Below are 25598 nucleotides of genomic sequence, written 5' to 3'. Positions count from 1 at the left end.
CATTTGTAGGGCGGCCATCTATAAATGCTCTCACCCACTTCCTTACCATTCCATCACTTATAATGTTTTCTACGTAAACTGCACAGATCTCACGATGAATATCGATCGCTTTTAGGCCTTTAGCACTAAGGAATCTTATAACAGCCCAAACTTCACAGTCGGCGGGACTCAAAATTATCGGAGGCATCTTAAACACTCAGTTCACAATGTCAACAAGGAAGAATCAGACTGTAATGGCGCCAGTGCACAGATTAAGGTACAGGCTTTCATGTAAAAATAAAATTATTGAGATATCTTAGCACGTCTTTTTTAAATTTCAAATCGATACTTACTTAAAAAACACACCTCGTATTGCATAATCTTCGTCTTTTGACACATTTTGCTGTTGCTTGTGTGCGCATGGTGTTTTGTCGTCATAAATGGCACATTTCCTTGGCAACTAAAGTTTATTTTGTTTTTTTTTCCATTTGTTTATGTTTTATTGCTGCAGTATTATTTTGCAGTAGTGGGACACAGTAATATTCTTTGTTAGAGTATCAGTTCTTACCCGTCAAAATGACAAAAATTTAACTGAAAACTAAAACAATGAAAAATTCCCGGAATTCCGAAAAATTCCCAGGTTTTTCCCAGTTGTTCTAATGCAACAAGGTAAGAAACACCACTTACAGTTGCTTCACCAAAAACGAAAGGCCCATTAGCTTTCTGCCAGGACATGGCACAAAAACCACTCAATTTATGGGTGTTTCATTTGGACTGTACCATCTTGTGGGAATTTTCTGACCCCCTGATGCACATATTAGTGTATTCGCATTCCCACTTATGTGAAATGCCAACCATCCCCAAAGTTGATTTGATCCAGAAAATCTGCATCTTCATGCAGCAACATTTTCTTCGCAAAGTTGGCATGTAAACTGTAGCGTGTAGGCTTTACAGCTTATAACAACTGCAAACTATAAGGCATACAAACACAAACGTTTTAGTTGCTCTTTCATTTGCTGTATTATTTATAACCGTAAGTTGAATGTACACACATCAAAAAACGTTTTGCATCACCTCAGTTCCATGAGTTCCAGAACCTATACAGAAAATTGGAATAGACGTCATTTCTGCCCTTTTTATCGCTGTACCACTATACAGCGAGACCATCAGAGGTGGTCGTCCAGATTGCTGTGTACACTGGTACCTCTAATACCCAGCAGCACATCCTTTTGCATTGATGCACGCCTGTATTCGTCGTGGCATACTAGCCACAAGCTCATCAAGGCACCGTTGGTCTAGATTATCCCACTCCTCAACGGCGATTTGGCGTAGATCCCTCAGAGTGGTTGGTGGGCCACGTCATCCATAAACAGGCCTTTTCCATCTATCCCAGACATGTTCAAAAGAGTTCTTGTCTGGAGAACATGCTGGCCACTCTAGTCGAATGATGTTGTTATCCTGAAGGAAGTCATTAACAAGATGTGCGTGATGGGGACATGAATTGGCGTCCACGAAGACGAATGCCTCGCCAATATGCTGCCGATATGCTTGCACTATCGATCGGAGGATCGCATTCACGTATCGTACAGCTATTACGGCGCATTCCATGACCACCAGCAGCGTACGTCGGCCCCACATAATGCCACCCCAAAACAACAGGGAACCTCCACTTTGCTGCACTCACTGGACAGTGTGCCTAAGGCATTCACCCTGACCGCGTTGCCTCCAAACATGTCTCCGACTACTGTCTGGTTGAAGGCATATGTGACACTCATCGGTGAAGAGAACGTGATGCCAATCCTGAGTGCTCCATTTGGCATGTTGTTGGGTCCATCTGTACTGCACTGATGGTGCCATGGTTGCAAAGATTGGCCTCACCATGGACGGCACACAGTTTGAGTCGTAACATGACGTCCTGTGGCTACACGAAAAGCATTATTCAACATGGTGGCGGTGATGTCGGGGTTCCTCTGAGCCATAATCTGTAGCTAGTGGTCATCCACTACAGTAGTAGCCCTTGGGCGGCCTGAATGAGGCATGTCATCAGCGGTTCCTGTCTCTGTATCTCCTCCATGTCCAAACAACATTGGTTTGGTTCACTCTGAGACACTCTGACACTTCCCTTGTTGCGAGCCCTTCCTGGCACAAAGTAACAATGTGAATGTGACCAAACCACAGTATTGACCATCTAGGCATGGTTTGAACTACAGACAACACAAGCCGTGTACCTCCTTCCCGGTGGAATGACTGGAACTAATCGGATGTTAGACCACCTCTGTCTGTAGGTACTACTCATACATGGTTGTGTACATCTTTGGGAGGGTTTAATGATATCTCTGAACATCAAAGGGACTGTGTCTGTGAAACAGTATCAACAGACAATGTCCAATGTCATTAATTTTGGAACGCACGGTATTTCTTGACATAATTGACAAAAACTGGGAAGTGAAAGACCAGGGAGATTAAGTAACTTCCATGAACACCAATGAATAATATCAAATTCTTAGCAGACGATCAACATTTAAAATTTAAAATTTTCATTTCTTGAGATTCTGAATAGGATTTTTTTTACTTATATGTGATGTAACAGTCTGTTGTCTAAGTTCAAAAATACATTCTGTTCCTGACAGCATTAACTGTGTTTTTCAGAAATATGAACCAATAGAGTGTCAGTGGCTGGAAGAAAATGAAGAATTGTAACTTATGGACGCGATCTTGCTGAACTAAATAAAGGCACAAAATATACAAATAATTACATCACTTTTCTTCACACTTTACATTTAGTCTACTTATGTTTACCCTAAAAGTACTGTTGTGGATATTATTATTATTCGAAATTTTGCTTCTTCCCTGAATAGGCAAAGACTTATGTACATGTAAAGTTTGTATCTGACATTGCCCATTTAAGGGTTTTGCATGTTAAAGGCACAATGTAGGAAACTTGAAAACTGAGGCATTAAAGGTGACATACTTCTCTCATAAAGAGCAAATTACTCCATGCCTGTGCAGTAATGGTCTTAACAGAAGCCATGTGTGGCTACAGTCTGTGTACTAACATTAACAAACAAAATTTCAACATCTAGCTGTATCCCTCATATTGAAAAGTCAAATTCATCCGCTGCAAGAAAAACACAAAAATTGAAAACCCAGAAGACCCCATCACGTCAACTTGTGTACACAAAGATAGTGCCTTTTGAAATTCACAGATCAAGTTTGGTTCTTCTGGGGCATAGGAGAAGAAGGTAAAAGGAGCAGTGAGTAATGTTACCTTTCTCTATTACACTCCTATTTCCCTCACTCTTTTGTTTTTGACAAAATTATGAAAAGGATAGTGGCCACTCACAATATAGCAGAGATGCTGAGTCACAGAAAGGAACAACAAAAGGAAAGCCAAACAGGTTAGCTTTTGGCCAAAAAGGGCTTCATTGGAATTAGACAGCATAAACATACACACAAATGAACCTAACACATAAAGGGCCACAATCTTTGGGGGCTGAGGCCAGTTTGGTTTGGTCTGGTCTGGTCTGGCTTTGGCAGCCAGAGAAATTAATCTGTTAGATGATCAGTTTGGCTTCAGGGAAAGTAAAGGCACCAGAGAGGCCATTCTGACTTTGTACCTGATAATGAAAGCCTGGGGGAAGAAAAATCAAGATAAGCTCATGGACACTGTTGATCTACAGAAAGTGTTCAACAATGTGAAATGATGCAAGGTGTTTGAAATTCTAAGAAAAGTAGCACTACACTGCAGGGAAAGATATACACAAGAGCCAAAAGGGAATAATAAGACTGGAAGACCAAGAATAGGGTTCAAGACAGAGGTTCAATCTTTCACCCCTACTGTTCAATGTGTCCATCAAAGCAGCAATGATGGAAATAAAAGAAATGTTCAATAGTGGGATAAAAAATTAAAGGTAACAGGATATCAATGGTACAATTTGCTGATGACACTGCTATCCTCAGTGAAAGTGAAGAATAATCACAGGACCTGCTGAATGGAATGAACAGTCTGATGAGTACAGACTATGGACTGGGAGTAAATTGAAGAACAATAGAAGTAGTGAGGAATAGCAAGAATGAGAACAGCGAGAAGCTTAATATCAAAACTGGGGACAGTTTATCCTTCTCCACTATCCCTGAATATTTGTAATATCATCACAGAACTGCAATGTATAACACATAGTTGACAGTCCCTGCAAAATATATATGAGGGGGCTATTACATTCAGAGTATTAGTTTACAAATGGAAAAGATCTGTAGTAAATGTGGCCTAGATCAAAAGCTTGTGCAATGAGTGAACAGTATTTATAAAAGTGAAATCAGTAGTAATATGTACTCTTCAGTATAAATTTACAGTGAAACCAACACCTTGTAAGAAAATGCTACTGGATTTTTATTTTTTTATTAAAAAAGCCATAGGGTAAAATTAGATTAAAAAAGCCCATTAACTATGAGCACAGTTTATTTTAACATCACAGTATCTCAGGCTATTCAGTATCACCTGAATAAATTTACACAGTCAACATCCTGTCTTTCACAAAATTGACTAAACAGTCCATTTCTAGCACAAAAGTCATCCACAGTATATACAAGTTTTGTCTATCTGCAATGTTGTCTATCTGCAATGTGCATGAAGTCTGACTGCTACTGGTGATCCAACAGTTGCAGCCATCAGTCTGTATGTCAGATAAAATGCCACTTCTGCTGCAGTCACTGAAAATTAAGATTAGACAAATTAAACTAAAATTGAGACTAAATCTGTAAGGAATGGTACATACAAATTTTTGTAGATAAATATGGTAATGGAAAGTTGTTGCTGAAATATAAATGATTTAAGGAGTAAATGTTAACAAATACAATGACATCCATAAGTAATGACAGACGAACTGCCTGATGGCATTTGAGGTATGAAGAAAGGAAAGGCACCTGGAGATGACAGAGTTTCTATAGAAATGGTTTAAACTGTAGGAAAAATGATATACAATAAAATTGCTTTGTAATGAGTTTCTAGGGACTCAGATACTTTCTTGTTAAAGAGGGTTCACAATACTTACACAGAATGGTTGACTACAATACAAATTTGAACATTTTAGATAATGTAAGAATCGATTAATCACAAACTGTAATGTCTTGGAAACTGTAGTTTAGCATGAACTCAACAGGTTTTTACTTGTAAGTTACACATAAAATCATCAATTTGGATTGTGAGTTAAAGAAAGCGACCAAACTGAATATGATATTGTTTTCTTTGACTAATGATAGAGGGGGGACACAATAAGTGAAGTTAAAGAAAACTGCTTAAATAATGTCATTTTCTCTAAAAAAAAAAAAACATTCTGTTAGTTTAGTTTTATTCTTTCTTCCATTATAATTTACTGGCAAGTGGTGTAACCCATCTGCTGATGCAGATGCTCAGCTGATGACAAATACAGTAGTTCCTAAAAGCATAAATTCTTTGCACAACTACAGCAAATCATCTTCCAGGTCATTTATCCTTTCCATCATCACCCCTCTACTGTCACAACTTCCACCATAATTTATTTTAGTTTGTTCCTAAACGAGAGAATCACACATTTCACTTACATCCATCCTGGATATGAAAGTCATGGCAGTTATGAGAAATCGTCATGAAATGTAAAGTACACCCATGGCAAGATACAATCAATACGTTCACTGTGCAATAACAATAGTGGCATTACTGATAACAGCGCCACTAAAGTGGAGTTACTAAACATGGTTTTCCAAAAGTCATTCATGAGATGAAGTAAGTTCTCCAGAATTCAAATCCAGAACAACTGCCAACATAAGTAACTTAGAAGTAGATATCCTCCATGTAGTGAAAGCAGTTTAAAATACTTAAGTAAGTCAAGGTCTCCAGTTCAGATTGTCCACCGTCAGGTTCCTTTCAGAGTATGCTGACATAATACCTCCATATTCAACAAGCACATACAACCCCTCGCTCATAGAAAGATGCATACTCACAGACTGGAAAGCTTCACAAATCACATCAGTAGCCAAAAAAGAAAATAGGAGTAATATGCTGAATTACAGACTCATACCACTAATATTAATTTTCAGTAGGATTTTGGAACATATACTGTGCTCAAACATTATGAATCACCTCGAAGAAAAAGATTTATTGACAAATAGCCAATTCTGATTCAGCAAGTATCACTCTTGTGAATAACAACTAGCTCTTTATTTTCACGAAGTAATGAGTTCTATTGACAGGGGATGTCAAATAAATCCATATTCTTTGATTTCCAGGAGGATTTTGACACCGTTCCTCATAAGTGACTTCTAATTAAATTGCATGCCTATGGGGTATGGTCTCAGTTGTGTAAGTAGATTCGTGATTTCCTGTCAGAAAGGTCACAGTCGGTAATAACTGACGAAAAGTCATCGAGTAAAAGAGAAGTAATATCTGGCATTCCCCAAGGAAGCGTTACAGGCCCTCTGAGGATGCACAGCTCATGAGACATCATGAGGCTTTCCAAAACCTGACCACCCAAAGGGCAAGTAGAGGTCGAGTCCTACAAAACAAGACTGGCACTGAAGTCTCCCAATAGGAAAAATTGATTGTGGGAGTTGTTCTACAGGATCCTCAAAGTCTATTGCCTATTGCGGAGGCAAATGCAGTGAGCAAACAGTGACCCTCCGACACCCACGAATTTCAACTGCAACTGCTTGCAGGTCAGCATCCAGGGGACAGCAGAGGAGCGATGCGCATTACTGACAAACATGGCCAACCCTTCCCTTGGCTCTGTCCCTAGTCACATAATCCTTTCAGTGAAGGGCATGGCCCCATAGTACAGGGATGTCAGTGGCTTTAAAATGTATTTCTTGTAAACATATGCACAGGGGAAATTCCTGCTCATAGTACAGGGATGTCAGTGGCTTTAAAATGTATTTCTTGTAAACATATGCACAGGGGAAATTCCTGCTCTAGCAGTTTCAGTTCTTCTACATGTCTCCTGAACCCATTAATGTTCCACTATAATATGCGAGCTCTCTATGGCAGGGGTTGTACTTTCAATCTGTTTTTCCCTGGGAGGCGAGCCCACATTGGGTGAGGGCTCAATCTTGGAGCGAGATGATCATCCTTGTCCAACGTCAAGGTCCATTAGCTCTATGGAAGAGTCAAGAGAGACATCAGACAGGATGACGTCGACATTGTCAGACAGTTTCCTTCCCAGCTCCATCAGTGGTGGATGCTTGGCCTTTGATTTTTTGCCATGGGTATGCTTCAGAGCCACAATTGTGGCAGTGGTAGTGGCAGCACTAGACGGCGGACCACGTGAGCCTATGGGGGAGAAGGAACCTCAACAACATTAGTGACAACAGACTTTTATGATGTTTTGGTAGGAAATTTAGGTTGTGAAGTAACTGCAGCAGCACAATTACTCTGACAAACGCTGGTACTAGTGCTAGCACTAGTAACCTCCATTTGTGCAGCAGCATCAGTTTTCTGCACTGGCTGTTTAACAACTGAAGCAAAGGAGGTAGTGAAAGTCGAGGGCTTCATTGCCTTAAAATCTTCTTGGCCTCACCATACGGGATATGTCTTGTGGTTTTAATCTCCTGTACACCTGTTCTTCAAGGAAGACATGACAATCCCTAGTCCAGACACGGTGAGCCCCAGAGCAATTCACACACTTTGGAGGAGATGAGAATCTGACTCCTTCTTGGGCAGCCTTACACATTTTCCACAAGTGGATTTGTTAAACAGCCAGTGCAGAAAACTGGTGCTGCTACACAAACGGAGGTACCTAGTGCTAGCACTAGTACCAGCACTTGTCCGTGTAATCGAGGCAGGCGTTCAATGTGCTAAATCTTCATTCCTGATTTATAGTGTTATATGTCTCATTTGATTTCTGCCTACACACACACACACACACACACACACACACACACACACAGAGTGAGAGAGAGAGAGAGAGAGAGAGAGAGAGAGAGAGAGAAGAGAGAGAGAGAGAGAGAGAGAGAGAGAGAGAGAGAGGATGAATTGTATAACAAATTATAATTTCACGAAAAGTGTATGACAAACCTTCTGATGTCAAAAATGAAACCATCGTTTCTAGACATAATAATCATTTTGCTGCGGAAATAATGAAGCAATGTACGTGTTCACGCAATTAAATTTCAAGATAGTGTTTGTAACGACACATAATGTTCAAATGGCTCTGAGCACTATGGGACTTAACCTCTACGGTCATCAGTCCCCTAGAACTTAGAACTACTTAAACCTAACTAACCTAAGGACATCACACACATCCATGCCCGAGGCAGGATTCGAACCTGCGACCGTAGCAGTCACGTGGTTCCAGACTGTAGCACCTAGAACCACTCGGCTACTCCGGCTGGCTACCTATGGAATGTGGAATATTTTCATATTTGGGAGGCAATTTCCACTTACATTCTTGCAATCTAATCATGGAGGGGGAAAAAAAATCATTTATTCCCATTTTTACTCAGCCCTGTCTTTCCCTACTTAAAACTTGATGTCAACAGAACTTCGGAACTTTTTCTGTCATGTCATCTACATTCTACAAGTAATGCTGTAATTTGATGACACGAATGAGCTACAATATAAACATTTCACATCTTGATGATTATGGTTTTGTTTTAATGAATTCTATGACATAAGAAAGACCATTGATACATCTACAGCCGAACTCACTAGAATGGGGTATGGACATATTGATCACAAAATTATGTAGTCAAAAGGACTGACTGCAAATCATTCTATTTCAAGTGTGACACATGGAAAAAATTTCAAATGTATGTTAGGAATTTCATAGAAAATGTGCTTCAATTTACAAACTGCTTCATATTTATTCTTTATAAGCAAACTTTTCATTTAAGAGGGGATTGTCAAATACAAACTGCTTACGTATCTTGGAGACCACATCATTTACAAAGAAAACTGCAAAGAACAGGCACCAACTTGTCCATACAAGCCAGATTCTTCACACATACAATACCACTCAAAAGCTGCAACTGCAAATAAATCATCCTGTAATACAGCACGTAGATCCCTTCCAGCTGTTACGTCTTTCTTTCCCTCAAAATTATTATTATTACTATTATTATTATTTTAAATTTCATGGTATCTTCAACACTCCAGAATGAGATTTTCACTCTGCAGTGGATTGTGCGCTGATATGACACTTCCTGGCAGATTAAAACTGTGTGCCGGACCGAGACTCGAACTCGGGACCTTTGCCTTTCGCGGGCAAGTGCTCTACCAACTGAGCTACCCAAGCATGACTCACGCCACGTCCTCACAGCTTTACTTCTGCCAGTACCTCGTCTCCTACCTTCCAAACTTTACAGAAGCTCTCCTAAGAACCCTGCAGAACTAGAGTTTGGAAGGTACGAGACAAGGTACTGGCAGAAGTAAAGCTGGGAGGATGGGGCATGAGTCGTGCTTGGGTAGCTCAGTTGGTAGAGCACTTGCCCGCGAAAGGCAAAGGTCCCGAGTTCGAGTCTCGGTCGGGCACACAGTTTTAATCTGCCAAGAAGTTTCATATCAGCGCACACTCCGCTGCAGAGTGAAAATCTCATTCTGGAAACATCCCCCCAAGCTGTGACTAAGCCATGTCTCCGCAATATCCTTTCTTTCAGGAGTGCTAGTTCTGCAAGGTTCGCAGGAGAGCTTCTGTAAAGTTTGGAAGCTAGGAGACGAGGTACTGGCAGAAGTAAAGCTGTGAGGACGGTGCGTGTGTTGTGCTTGGGTAGCTCAGCTGGTAGAGCACTTGCCCGCGAAAGGCAAAGGTCCCGAGTTCGAGTCTCGGTCCGGCACACAGTTTTAATCTGCCAGGAAGTTTCATCTTCAACACTGTCATTTAGAGGCCATTTTCCTTCTTTTGATTATTTAGAATCCATTAGTATGTTTAACTTGCCTAAAATTCATGGTAATTACAAAACATCAGTGATTTCATATTTTTTTGTCATGGTTCATTGGTAAACACATGCCTGGCTGCTGACTTCCTAACAGAGTAGACGAAAAAGATATGTTCCCATAGCACTCATCCAGCCAATGTTGAAAATATGTTAGCCACATTTGTGTTCATTCAGTTCCAGAGTAATGCGGTTCCTTAATTAAAATATTGTTATCTTGCTGGAGAACACGTCACTGACAATAGCTTATTTTCAACATCCACTTTTCAACCAGATTCAACAGATGCACAGTGCTACTGAGGGCACATTTGTACAGATAACGGCTATGCTACAATCCATGTAGAAAATGAACCAATTGCAAGCACTATTAAAGCTTTACAACAAATTATCTGATCATATTAAAGTAATACAAAATAGTCAAAGCTTCAAAACCGTTCTTAAAAAGTACCACTAAGTGCAATTACAATGCCAATGAATTTTTAATGTCACAGACTAGTTATTGCTGAACTGTTGAACGCAAGCTACTAGTAGCTCGCTGGGACATTTTCAACAGCTCACAGTAATGTCCAGTTGGCTAACCTGGATTGCTCCTCTGAGCTCATAGTGTGCTCATGAGATCTGCCTGTTTCTCCAATGCAACTGCAATTGTCAGTCAAGAATACTACATTGTCCGCCTCAGTTGATTGTGGTGAGAATGTTCATGTCATGTTTTGTGTGTGTATCACATGTTTGCTAACATGGGTAGTTTAACTTACACATTAATATTGAGTTAGGTTTGTTTTAATGATGGCATGTTCAAGGAGAAAACCAAACAACTTATCACAGTCATCTGAAATGAGAAACCTATTACTTCTTCACCCAGGTAAAGAACAAATGCGCATGTTTACTGCGCTATGAAAAAGTATCAGCTAGAAGAAAACTTCATCGAAAGTCATTTCAAAACTGTTCACTCAGGGTTTAAAATGAGTTTTCCACTGGATAAAGAAAGGAAAAAGGCTGCTAAAATCCAAACTTAATGCTCTACAATCAACATTTTTAAAACCATTAGACAAGAATAAAGCTTATTTGCTAGTTTCAAAAACAAAACTGAGATAATGTCTGTTATTAAATCAGTACAGCTTTTTGCAAACATAGTAATGAGAGGCACTGATGTTCTAAGTTCTGACATTACTTCACAACTTGAAACTGACCCTGGTCGCTGCAGCTATTTTCTGCTACAATTTGACACTCAAATGGTTTGTTTGGTACAGCTCAACTGGCCGTTTTTACAAGAATGGGCTTTGATAATTTCAAAATAAGATAGCAGCTGGTAAAGATTATACAACTAACAGTACATTTTACAGGACAGGACACATTAAAGATCTTCCCGACTCTGAAAATATTCCTGTAAAGAAATTGGCGGGCTTAGCAACTGATCGAGCTCCTGCAATGGTAGGTGGAGAGAAAGGATTCATAGCTTTGTGTCATAAAGACGACAGCTATCTAAAATTTCTGACTTACGATTATCTAATACACCAGCAGTCATTGGGTGGAAAGTTTTTAAGTCTGATCAACGTAATGAGAACAGTCACAAAAGTATGAACAAAGTTAGAGCATATGCAATTCAGAGATGTTTGTCCAGACCATTGACTAATGAACTAGACTGCCGGAATGGTGGCCTACTGCTTCATATGGAAGTCTGTTTGCTTAATGGATGCAGAGTGTTATAATGTTTCAAAGAACTGACTCCTGCCTTACTAGAATTTCTGAAAGAATTAGTGAATCCTTCTGTGAACTAGAAGTTGCAGCTTGGCTGCAGGGTTCTGCTTTGCTCACAGTCATCACTGTAAAGTTGAATATCTTTATTTGTAGCTTTAAACTAAAGATTAAGATACTGGCACATCAATTTTTGATGCTGCTTCATTCTCAAAGAATCTGGAACTGAGGAGAAAAATCTCATCCAAGGAGAATACGATGCCTGTTTGAAACAAACCCTTAACAAGCATGGCTCTTCAGTGTCTCCAAACAGCAGCAAGTAATATGTTGAAATTCCTTCAGGTTTAAGAATCCAGTTCAACAAATGCTTCCAAGATTTCAAAAGCACTTCAACTGTTACACAGTTTGTCTAATTGCCTTTTATAGAGACTGATACTATTTGTGTCATGGAACATTTTGATTTTCAAGAAGACAATGCTGCAATGGAATTGGAACCCTCTGATTTTCAAACTGATTTATCTTTAAAATTGTTTTGTTCATGCTTTGAAAATATTTGGCCTCCCATTCCTAATTAAAAATACCCAGTTGTGGTTCTGGTTGGTCTCAAAGTGCAGCCAATGTTCATGTACATTTAATTAAAATTAATTTCACGTTCACTAGAAATTTAAGTTTATAGCCAATAAACTGACAGAAGTTTTTTAAAACAAAATGTTCTTATTTTTGTCCTAATAACTTCTGGTAGTTCACAGTATGATTTAAAAATGGTACAGTAGCTCAGAAGCTTCTTACGTTCGGCGAACACTAACACAAAGCAGTGTGTGTCCATAACCTTCCAGCTGCTACAGATGCATTTATTTTAAATATTTCTTGTTTTACTGTTTGCAAGAATATATTTTCCTGTCCTGGGTGCAAAGTGGTAACATCAAAGTTTCTACTCCATTAACAAAATATACTATTAGTACTGAAACTGTTAATGTAATAATGTCTAATATTTGTAGAATTGTTTGATTCTCACTATTCACTAGAGTAAAAATGTATTCAGAAAGTCATCAGGAAACTTACACACATTACATCTTATCACTTGCCTTGACCTATACCTCGCTGTAACTATGCACGTAAAACAATGAAACAGAACCAATAAAATACCATACTATTCAATATTAATTTCAGGACTACTGTTCTTATCGCAGCTGCATTGAGATTGATTGATTGCAGCATGTCTGCAGAAGAAGACAAGTGTCTGAAACTGGAAAATCCTGTAATTAGAATTATATTAACACCTTCAGCTGCTAACGGGCATTCATGTATATCACCGCGGACAGGTGAAAATGTGTGCCCAGACAGGACTCGAACACAGGATCTCCTGCTTACATGGCAGACGCTCTATCCATCTGAGCCGACTGCAGGGACTACCTCGCACATGCCTCCTGCGAGAGCCACATTCTCACCTTGTATGTCCACACATTACATTCATAGGGTCCCACCTCAACACACTCATTACTCGAGGAAGACATTCTTACCAAGTCACGTAAGAGTTTGGGGAATATGTGTGCATCTGCACAGAAGAAGGAGGTCATGGCCGGTGTTACCAGAACTATACACTTATATGGATATGGTGCCTGTTCTTTCAGACATGTACGCACATGGCATGCGCGAGGTAGTCCCTGCAGTTGTGCTATCCTCCGTGTCCTTGGTGGCTCAGATGGATAGATCGTCTGCCATGTAAGCAGGAGATCCTGGGCTCAAGTCCCGGTCGGGGCACGCATTTTCACCTGTATCCATTGATATATACCAATGCCCATTAGCAGCTGAAGGTATTAATATAACTCTAATTTCGTTCTAGATGGCTGCAAGTCATCAATGGTGTCTGTTCTTTCGGACATGTCCAAAAGAACAGACACCATATCCATGTAAGTATATAATCCTGTAATTATTCTACAGCTATTGACATTAACATCTTTAACAAAGCAGGTTACTAGAATAAACTAAAGACTGCAGTACTATTTGTTGAGCTTACAGACGCATTTGATATGCATGGCGCCATGACCTGCTACTTAAAATTTTCAGAAATCATACTATGCAAAATATTTGTTAATTTAATGGATTGCATGCTTAGCAACACACAATTTCAAGTATTCTTCGGAGAGAAATGTAGTAGATGCAAAGGCTGAATGATGGGCTACCTCTGGATTCTGTGCTATCATCAAACCTTTTTTTTTTATCTTTATACCAGTGATAAGCCCAACAATAATGCTAAAAAGGAGATCCAATCAAGCAGGAAACCTAGAAGAGTACAAAAGAGCTTTGACTACAAATTGAGACATAAAGGTTTGAATACCTTAAGAACTGTAGATTGAAGCCAAACCCATCTAAAACAGAGATAAATGCTTATAATTTCAATATCTGTGAGGTAAATCGCAAATTAAATGTGACATTTGAGAACATTTCTCTGGAACATAAACTGTACCCAAAATACTTGAAGATCATTTTGAACCAGGTCCTTGCTTTTAAGAACCACTTAGAAAATACAGTGAAAAAAGAGAACACAAGAACTGACATCATTAGCCAACAAGTTTGGGTCAGGAAGGGGTGCAAACGCAGATACTCTTCATGCTGCTACAATGATATTGGTTTACTCTATGAGATATTGGAAGAAAGTGCAGGTGACTCCTCTATATAAGAAGGGAAAAAAGAATGGACCCACAAAATTACAGACCAATATCCTTAACATCAGTTTGTTGCAGAATTCTAGAGCATATTCTCTGAGTTCAAATATAATAAATTTCCTAGAGACCAAAAAACTCATGTCCATTTCAGCACGGCTTTAGAAGGTATCGCTCATGTGAAACTCAGCTTGCACTTTTCTCACGATATACTGCAAACTATGGATGAAGGGCAACAAGCAGATTCCTTACTTCTAGATTTCCAAAAAGCATTTGGCACATTACCCAACTGCAGACTGTTAACAAAGATACGAGCATACGGAATAGGCTCCCAGATATGTGGCGACTCTTAAGAGTTCTTAAGTAGTAGAACCAATTACGTTGTCCTTACAGGCGAGCGTTTGTCGGAGACAGGAGTAACATCAGGAGAGCCCCAGGGTAGTGTGTTAGAATCATTGCTTTTTTCTATATACATAAATGATATGGAGGATAGGTTGGGCAGCAAGCTGCAGTTGTTTGCTGATGATGCTGTGGTGTATGGGAAGGTGTTGACCATCAGTGACTGCTGGATGATACAAGATGACCAAGATAAAATTTCTAGCCAATGTGATGAATGGCAGCTGGCTCTAAATGTAGAAAAATTTAAGTTAATGTGGAAGAGTAGGAAAAACAAACCCATAATGTTTGGATACAAAATTAGTGGTGTCCTACTTGATGGAGTCATGTTGTTTAAATATCCATGCGTAATGATGCAAAGCAATATGAAATGGAACGAGCATATGATGATTGTGGTAGGGAAGGCGTATGGTTGACTTCAGTTTATTGGGGGAGTTTTTGGAAAGTGATGTTCATCCATAAAGAAGACCACATGTAGAATGCTAGTGCGACCTATTCTTGAGTACTGCTTGAGTGTGTGGGATCCGCACAAGGTCGAATTGAAAGATGACATCAAAGCAGTTCAGAGGCGAGCTGCTTGATTTCTTACTGAGGCATATAGACAGTCATTTTCCCATCACTCTATCTGTGAGTGGAACAGGAAAGGAAATGGCGAATAGTGTTACAGCATACCCCCCACCACACACTTTGCAGTGGCTTGTGGAGTATGTATATTGATGTAGATGTTGACTAGAGTACTGTGCTCCAGCAGGGTGTATACGTGGACAAGGAAAAAAAATTCCCGTATTTTTCCCACATTCCTGGTTAAAAATACACTTTCTCCTGGGTGAAAATACACTTTTTCGTGTTAAGTGACAGTATATTCTTCCTCGAGACTGCAAAAGTCATCAATCCTTTGAATGTTTATGGTTTTATATACCGACGTAGAATTTCCCGGCACTTTAGAAAACGAAACTCATGGGGAAAAACACGTTTTGAAAGATCTATGATGTGCAGCAACATGTACGCTGCATATTTTCGTATTATGAAGGTATGAATTTGAATTCCACACAACAAAGCATGTCACTTTCCAAAGCATTGAAATCGAGATTGCGATGCGCTTTTGTAAGTGTCATAGCTCATTCATGTGATCTCGCCAGCTGATGACAGCAATAGGACACGTGATGTAGTCAGCCAATAGCAAGATCACTCTTAAGTAGCATGAATACACAAATAAGAAAAGTTAATGGCTTAAATTAATACACATAGCATTCACATATAATATTGGCCTCGAAGATTAGTAAGTTGGAAGAGAACCTAAGCTTCCACATATAATATTGATCTTTTTTGTGCGTGTTACACTTTAAGATACATCACACAAATGCGCCAGTAAAATTTTTAATAACGACACAAATGTCTCATCTTCTGGGCTCGAAATTCTTCTAAATGGTCGTCCTCAAAGAGTTGATTTTTAAATGAGAGTAAAATGCTTTGTGATTTAAGAAATTCATCGTACATTGTCACACACAGTTCATGTTGTGTAAAAGGAAATCTGCTTTGAATGTAACGCTTTTAAAACCACCATTCGCAATATTTTCCTGTGACCTGTTAGAAATAGGTTCACTACTGCAGTTGCAAGCGAACTGGCGTCACCGCGCTTGTGCAGCTACGATGACACAGGAAGCCCATATGTTCATACGTGTAAAACATTATGTCATAAATGAAACAAGACATCGAAGGATACTTCAAGAGCATTGGGATTTCGCGAACCATACTAAAATGCACAATTTGGCTTAAAATGCACATCCGGATGCAAATTTTCTTGGAGTACCAGTACTCATGTTTGGTTCTTTATTATAGCATAATGCCATACATGCACTTGAAATGCAGCGAACAGTTGAAACTAGCCAATAGTGTGAAATTAAACACTTTGCTTCAAATAATTGACTGCCTCAGTAGAAAGGATTAATAAAAGCCAAATCTCTTTAGCAAACCAGCAAAAATAACTTCATTCTTCTGTAAGGCGATTAATGCTTGACTGTCACAGGTGGAAATAAAATCTGAAACTATTAACATATTTTAGCCTGCCGTAATTATGCGAACGTATTTTATGTTGTGACAGCTCCCGGCCACAAAAATCCGTTTAGTTATCATTTAACGTGAGAGCAATAAACAAAGAGGAAACAACATAATCACTGAACGTAAACACAGGTCATGTGGAGACGACCCACCTCCCCACCACAACTCTGACTGTTCTGTGCATCAGCCCCGGATCTACGATATTTCCGAACAGGGGCAATATTAAGAAGTGGCGCCAAGCCACACTTCCGTAACCAGAAGCGGGAGAAGGTACTACTCATACGTGACTCAACTGCGCATGCGCAAGAGCCTGCCCACAACTGCTCAAACGAATCTAATTTAAACAGTTGTCACGTCACGCTCATTGGAGGCAATTTGTTGTTACAAAGCATTGCATAGTGTTCCTAAAGCCTTTGACACAGTTTATTGTTGGCAGACGCTTGTATGAGCACTGTTTTGTTGTTGTATATGGCACATTTCCTTTGCAAGTTAAGTTTTTTTTTCTCTATCCCCCCCCCCCCCCTCCCGTTTATGTTTTGTTGCTGCAGTATTTTTCTGCAGTAGTGGGATACAATAATATCCTTTCTTAGAGTATTGGTTCTTACCAGTCAAAATCACAAAAATTCAACTGTAAACTAAAACAATGAAAAATTCCCGGAATTCTAAACAATTCCCGGGTTTTTCCCGATTTTCTCCTGGATGAAAAAATTCCCGGATCTCCCAGTTGTCCCGGGTCATATACACCCTGTCCAGTATGGAAAAAACAGTGCACACATATGCAAAGTTGATGTTAAAGCTAAATCAGCAACAAGAATAACTAGTGGCACTACTAAATCAACATCGCTTTCACAACTACATATATTACATAATTTGCACCACCATCAGTTAGACGAGAAGCAACAGCTGGAAGAGAGTTCCAAAAATTTGCTACTCACACTTCAGCACAGCTACAGAATGTATCTACCAGCAGACTCAAAATCAAGAAAACTAACCTGGCCAAGCAAGATGCACATCTTATATATAATGTGTGTCAAGAATGGAGAAATGTTTTACAGAAGTTTCCTCCAACAAATTCCCACCTTGTAAGTGATCCTCCAAAACATGTAAATAGGTTTAGTCTTCCCCACAAATTATGAACAGCTCTGAACTGACTGTTTACCGGATATGGAAGACGTGGAGCCCATTTGTTTGACTGGTGTTCCAAGGATGCCCTGACGTGGGACTGTGGGGCTACTGTGGAAACTACACAGCACCATCATGAAGAGTGTTTATCATGAAAATTTCCTGGTACACTCAATGAACTGCATTGGGGTACAGTAAGATCTTTGGACTGGTTAAGAAACATGCATTCAGTTACAAAATTTCTGAGTGTTTTTAAATTATGACAATATTAGGAAAAGGATAGCTGCCACTCACCATATAGCAGAGATGTTGAGTCGAGTTAGACAAAACACACACACACACACACACACACACACACACACACACACACACACACACGACCAGTCTCAGCCAAGGCCTCAGCAGACAGAGACTATGGTCATGTGTATGTGAGTCGCATTTGTATGCACGTGTGTGTTTGTGTGTGTGTTTTTTGTCTAATTCTGATGAAAGCCAGTTTGGCTGAAAGCTTTGTTTGACATACTTTTTATTGTGCCCAGCTGCAAGTCAGCATCTTCAGTATATGGTGAGTAGCAACTATTCTTTTTACAACATTGTCATTAATCCATCCTGGATTTTCCACTGTTCGTTTTCACACTATGTATTTATATAAGAATGTAAAATGAGAATGTAAACCATATGAATAGCAGTGATGATACTAATAATAACAATAATAATAAGAAGAAGAAAGAAGACAAAGCTATAGACCTACCAGCATCCTCTCTATGATGCACAAGATTTTCACTAATATTATCTTCATTCACATAGAAGAAGCACTGGATTTTAATGAGGCATAGGAACAAGCTTGGTTTAGCAGTGAATATAGCGCAACGTACCATTTGCATGTAATGAACAAAATCATACACCAAAGCAATAAGCATGGATTACCAGCAACAGCCATTGAAAAATAAGGCATTGCTTGAATTTATGTTAGTATGCACAAGAATGTATATGTTAGTGCCACAGCTTCCATTAGGTCTCATTGAAATGGTGAGAAAGATGAGGACAATGTATCCACACCTGTTATAGATGCAGTTGACAGTGGGCCAAGACCCATGACCGAAACTAGTAGTGCTGAATAAAGTACAATTTTAAAACACAGCTCAGTGAAATGGCATCTTTCCTCTTACACTATAACACTAAAAAAATGTTTTAAAAAACTGTTGAAGATTAATAATGAAAATCATGTCTCTTAGGCCATCTGAAACACACAAATGAAGAAACAGTTTATCAGACTGTTTTTCTATCTTCCTCAGCCACAAAAAATTAAGCTTTAATAAAAACCAAAAGCTACATTAAAATTCAGATTCCAAATGGCTTGAATTTTGTTAATAAAGTAAAAGCCTTATCTGGCTAACAATAATAAATAAGAGTTTTCTAAAAGTCTACCTGCACATATTATCTATTTTGTGGAAGATAACTACTTAGACATGGCTACCACAAAATTATTTTCTGTTTTAAGACATCCTGTACAAGCAGACAGTTTGGCCACACACTTTCCTTTACATTCCACAATTTTCTAAATAATCATCATGGCCCATTTGGAAAAGAGAATATTCACAGAAAAAGAATTATTTATAGCTACGAAGTGAAGTACTGATTTAAGAAATTAGTGTATTGCAAATGTGAGCTAACACCATGAGAAGACAGAACACACGATTTGATCTCATGTAAGCAAAACTATGAAATTCTACACTTCATTGTACATGATAAAGACCTAATACTAAAGGCAGATCACAGCCTAAGCTCATTTCTCTTGATATTTGGAGCCTTTACTTTGGGCATCAATTATAACTGAAGCCACTGGACTGGTTGGATATAAACAACTCTAGAGTTTATCAGAACATAATTTTTTGCAAGAACATTCTGGGATTAAATTCTCCCAGTTTCCTTACTGGATTAAGTTTAACTGATATCTCTTAGTTATATAAGACTTTCTACATTGCTTTCATTAGATGGGGACTGCTGTAATTTAGGCTGTGCTGATATTTTGCCAAACATTTTGTATAATTTAAAGGTGAAATGGCAAGAAAACTGTGAGAATTTTATACAGCTCTGGAACTAACAGAAATCTGGTTCTTACATTTGTTACAAATAATAACTTAGTAATGCTGATAGACAGACATAAAAGTAAATGAAACTACCTTGCTTTCAAAACTATTACTTCCTTTCAAGCAGAGAAGCAAGGAGTAAGTTTAAAAGGAGGGGCAGGTCACTCAGACTCCAAAATGAAAGGAATCCACATGTAATGAGGACGAGACAAGATGCAGAAGGAGTAGAAAGTGTCAGACAAAACATTAGGTCAAAAATAATACACAGATAAGCACTGTGGTAGTCAGTCTATAGTTGATGAGACAGTAAGAAAATGAACATGAAACAGTGAAAAACAATACTGAAAATATTACTTCATATACTGACATATATGAAAAGGATAGACTGCTACTCACCACATAAAAGTGGTGTTGAAAGGCGGACACACACATTAAACAAAGACTGCTGATATTAAGTAGTAGAAGCAATCTATCCGTATTGTTATTTTACACACACATGCGCACGCACCCATGCGCACACGCACGCGCGCACACACACACACACACACACACACAGAGAGAGAGAGAGAGAGAGAGAGAGAGAGAGAGAGTCACAGCCTTGGTGTAGTAATGTGTTTAGGCTTCAAGGCCTGGGAAACACTTGGTGACAAAGGGGTCTTCCAAATTTTTTGAAATGGAAGCTGCATTGGTCTGAGAGTGACAGGGGGATACAGCTCAGATTTTCTGTAAATAAGATCTGATAGCTAGTTGAGGAAGACAAAAGCCTAGGAGAGGTTGTTCACATACTTATTGAGGGATTCGGTGCGTATTTGTTTGCTGCAGATGCCTTGGATGCATGGAAGGGGTGGCAGCTGAGGTTTGGATGTACGCTCCACTAATGTGCAGTTCAATGGCAAGGAACAGGCTTTTAAATTTGACGATGGACCACGTAAATTCACAGTTTGATTTCCCACACCACTTTATATTTCATGTACGTTGCTCTCACAAGGGAATGGTCCAATAAGACATGTGGAAATCTACTCTGAAATTTTTTACACAGGAAGGAGAGAACAAAAAAATGCACTGCCAAAATTTTAGCTAAGAGACACTGCAAGTATTTTGTAAAAAAATTTTGGCGTTACACATTTCTGGCGCACGGAAAACAGCTTATAACAGCAGTTTGTACAGCCCTTGTGCTGTGTCAAAATGCACAGGTTATGTTTGCCTTTAGTAGTGCTGAGCTTCCTACCCAATAACTTAATAATAACACCTGGTGTTTACTGTAAATATACTTGTACAATGTATTAAGGGGAAAAAAATATGTTGTAGGTGATCCAAGAGCATCAACGAAAAAACAGGTGGTGAGTACGCGCAACTTCGGCTATGCAACAACTCGCCATCGCTGGGTCCAGAGATGCTGCGTGATCGACGCGCAACAGCTGGCTGCTGTCGTAGAGAACCGATGGCAGCAACGAATAATTAATTAATTGTCAAAAGTTGTGATGGCACTGTGTGTTTGTTCATTTTAAATGGTTCCTATAGTATGACATAAAGAGTTAGTGAGTTCCCACGTAGACCTCTCACTGACTAAGTGGATATATCGGTGTGCGTCTAGGCCTGATAGTAGAGCGACCCACTGCAAGGTGTAGTGAGGCATCGCAGCTAGCGGTTAAGGCTTGGGAGAGGGAAAGGAGTTTTGATTGGTAGTACCAGTATTTTAATTTTGGTACAGTTCGCGGAGGCAGCATGGCTATTTCGTCTGTTAGGCCCCTGCTCATATATGTGGCTGTGATGGTTGTTTCCTCCCAATGCTAAGCAATGGAATATACAGAGATTCTGTGGGATTTTCTGAATATTTGCTGGTGATACACTGGTTTTGGTGAATTTAGGTGTTGTTGTTGTTGTGGTCTTCAGTCCTGAGACTGGTTTGATGCAGCTCTCCATGCTACTCTATCCTGTGCAAGCTTCATCATCTCCGAGTACCTACTGCAGCCTACATCCTTCTGAATCTGCTTAGTGTATTCATCTCTTGGTCTCCCTCTATGATTTTTACCCTCCACGCTGCCCTCCAATACTAAATTGGTGATCCCCCGATGTCTCAGAACATGTCCTACCAACCGATCCCTTCTTCTAGTCAAGTTGTGCCACAAGCTCCTCTTCTCCCCAATTCTATTCAATACCTCCTCATTAGTTATGTGGTCTGCCCATTCTTCTGTAGCACCACATTTCGAAAGCTTCTATTCTCTTCTTGTCTAAACTATTTATCGTCCACATTTCACTTCCATACATGGCTACACTCCATACAAATACTTTCAGAAACGACTTCCTGACACTTAAATCTACACTCGATGTTAACAAATTTTTCTTCTTCAGAAACGCTTTCCTTGCCAAGGCCAGTCTACTTTTTATATCCTCTCTACTTCGACCATCATCAGTTATTTTGCTCCCCAAATAGCAAAACTCCTTTACTACTTTAAGTGTCTCATTTCCTAGTCTAACTCCCTCAGCATCACCCAACTTAATTAGACTACATTCCATTATCCTAGTTTTGCTTTTGTTGATCTTCATCTTATATCCTCCTTTCAAGACACTGTCCATTCCGTTCAATTTAGGTGCATGAGTTATCAATTGATTGTCTTATTGTGGACAGTTTCGGTCGTAAAGTTTGCTGTGGTAAATCCAGTGTGAGCCTGGTTAGAGAGAGAAGTAGATTTGTAGGTGCTGAGTTTTTGGGAATCGGTGGAACTGATATCTTGTCCTTGTTGTACGATCAGTGATCGCGGCTCACCCAGAGGTAATTGGGTTGTTAGTCGTTTTGTTGAAGTGGTTTGGCAGTGGTTGGTATGAGTGTCAAGAAGGGAAAGCCTCGAACACGTGTTCACAGTTGTTGTTTAAATACCACTATCTAACAGCGGACCGAGAATTGGCTCAAACAAATACGAACTGTTTCACTATATTGTGATAGAGTGCACCAGTAGTTGAGTGGATAAGTGACGAGAAAATAAAGGAACCATTTTATGAGAAACACGCAGCTAAACAAAAACTTGGTTAGCCAAAGTGATGAGTGGCCGAATTCAACTAGGGAACTTAGCGGGTCAAGTATTGTCAGTGCATGAAGAGGTTCAGTATTGTTTTAAATTGTCACTTAAGGTTAGATTTAAAGTGGTGGTGGTACTTGGTTTTTTTTTTTTTTTAATTTTTTTATTACTGAATTTCCGTATTGTGGGGGTGCAGTATTTGATGGCCCTCACACACTTACATGAATAAAAGTGTACTGAAATACCTAGAGACACTAAATTCAAATTTTCTTGGGTTAACAAAAATCTTAAGTGTACTCAATTAGTATCTGGTGTGTGGATACATATATTATAAGAAAAGCAAAGGGTGAAATTCAGAGATCTTAATATTGCTTTGCAGGACACAAGTATACACTGGTATTTGTAAGGTTACCTGGTCAAAAGTTCATTGTTTGAGTGGATCCATGATAAATATATAGAAGGTAGATATTCTAAACAGTTAAAACAATTTCATATATGGAAAGTGTGTCCTCAGTAAATGCAAGTAGAACTGAAGTTGTCGTAATTTATTACAGAACAGTCAACGATTATACCTGTAACAAAGATTGGTAAATCAGTGGAGTACATGACGTTGTGTTATTTACACAGCAATGATCAGTAAAAGTGTTTTAACACAAACTGGTCATAACGCAATGATATATGGAATAGGAATTTTGTAAGTAATTAAAAAGTTACGAGTCTTTTCCAGAGATAATGTATTGTGTTGTGAGAATTTTGTTGTGTGGGAGAACAACTGCAAACTAGAAGCGACATTTATCTCGACATTATATAAATAGGTACTGTATTTAAACAGATTTGTTGCTTTGGTTCGACCACTAGTTTAGATAACAAGAGTTGTTATCTAAATTGACCTATCTCGTAATTACTTCTTGATACTGGCGATCTGTGTCATTGCAATGTTTAGATGTGTCTATTCGTAGTGTAATCGTGTCATTGTTCGATCACAACGTTGTGTAAAGTAGGGGTGCTGTCTTTCATTATTCGATATTCGAGCCGGCTGCATAGTTAGTGGTTGAGTTTGCAGAAGTAGTAATTATACTAAGGTTGATCTGTCTTCAATTTGTTCCTTGAGAGTGTGATTATGGTACGAGCTAGACTCCAAGTAGTCGCCAGGCACTCCACTATGACTGGAATCTTCTAAAATCAGATAGCGATCCACAGTCATAACATCGAATGTGAAATTAAAAACTGTACCTAATTAAAGCTGCAATGGTCAATTGGTTCGCCCAAGTATTTTGCACAGCAGGAAGCCATACATTAACAGCATAGCGACATTGGTACAGTACAGTCCATTGTCATCGTAATTTTGATATTGAGTACCTCCAGTTGGTGTGTTACACTCTGCCCACACAGAACAACGTAGCGGAATTATCCAGAGTTAACAGACACCATTTTCAAGCATCAAAGCCTGGTTTACAATGAAGCAAATGGAAGCGCACATGTACGAAAGAGCATTTGCAGAAAATTCACTACCACTTGCTTGTATATGGGTAGAATCATTTATACTAGAGGAAATGGGAGAGAACATGAGGTAGCAAACATTGCCTATAAACGCTGTGTTATTAGTTTTTGTTTTTGGAGCTAATATTCAGCATACAGGATACAACTCTATCTAGTTAGAGCCACAATGTGAAACTTTGTTATTCAGTGAGGATTATTTTGCATGGCATGTGCACTATCCAAATTTGCATTGCGGTTCTTGATGATATATATATACAGCAGTGGAAACAGTAAACCACTCATACCTATCACTGGCATTATCGTATATGAATGTGTCATTGTATTCATTGATTGGGCAACTAAACCTGACTGATCAGCATTATTAGCATTATAAACAGCAGTTGCAGGGATAACAGCAGGTTTTGTCTTTATGTCAGCTATGAATTTCTCTATAGCATTGTCTATCAGTGACAGCTGCTCTACACATTTACACGACATAAACTTGGTAATTTTGCAACTTTCCATTTGGCACAATTTCTTGAACCTGCATAGCCAGGTCCACAAAGCCTGGAAATTAGCAATGCTCATGTCAGATGCAATTCAGAGGGCCCAGTCTCATAGATCTGCATCAGCAACAGTGCATAGCCTCTCATGCACAGGTCTAAATCTTTCGAACTGTTTTTCATTCAGATGGTTTCGGGTTTCCGTTTGGCACAAATTTCATGTAATTCATTCTTCCATTTGTACAGTTCATGCTCTGATTTTAAAAAACGAAAACACCTTTGCACACTGCGCAATTTCAAGTGTTTTTTCCCTCCTTCATTTAACCAATATTTCTTTGCCTTTCCTTTGTCACTGAAAGCTGTTGCAGTACGTGTCTTCTTCTTCTTCTTTTTTTTGTGTTAGGCTTGGAATGTGTTCTTCTGCAGACCTGTTACCAGGACAACTGATGTCAACTGAACAACAATTCATTGCATTATCACAGTTATTTCATATTTCTTCTAATGTATCCACAATTTCAAATGAAATGTCAATATCATTTGAATCAATGTCAAGAAAATCAACTAATAAATGACACATATGTACAGCCACAGGAGAAGTAGGTGATTTCGGCTGGAAACCATGTTCTTCATATTTCATCATTGCTAAATTGAGAACATTAATTGGATTCCACATTACTGTGAAACTGGAAGGAAAAA

General features: G+C 39.1%; 1 protein-coding gene across 4 annotated transcripts in view; it reads right to left on the bottom strand.

Annotated features, from left to right (window-relative positions):
• Window positions 1-4420: 4420 nt before the first annotated feature.
• The window catches only part of LOC124795007 (splicing factor 45), a 96824-nt gene continuing 75646 nt past the window's right edge, over window positions 4421-25598 (bottom strand). For all 4 annotated transcript variants that reach the window (XM_047258767.1, XM_047258769.1, XM_047258768.1 and 1 more), the window contains one exon: window positions 4421-4689. Coding sequence is in view for 1 of the 4 variants with exons in the window: in XM_047258770.1 (XP_047114726.1) it covers window positions 4592-4689 (98 nt within the window). In the remaining 3 variants the exon portion in view is untranslated. The remainder of the gene's footprint in view (window positions 4690-25598) is intronic.

The sequence above is a fragment of the Schistocerca piceifrons genome, chromosome 4, assembly GCF_021461385.2.
Source record: "Schistocerca piceifrons isolate TAMUIC-IGC-003096 chromosome 4, iqSchPice1.1, whole genome shotgun sequence".
Classification (NCBI taxonomy): Eukaryota; Metazoa; Arthropoda; class Insecta; order Orthoptera; family Acrididae; genus Schistocerca; species Schistocerca piceifrons.
This window is presented reverse-complemented; position numbering and strand designations above follow the sequence as displayed.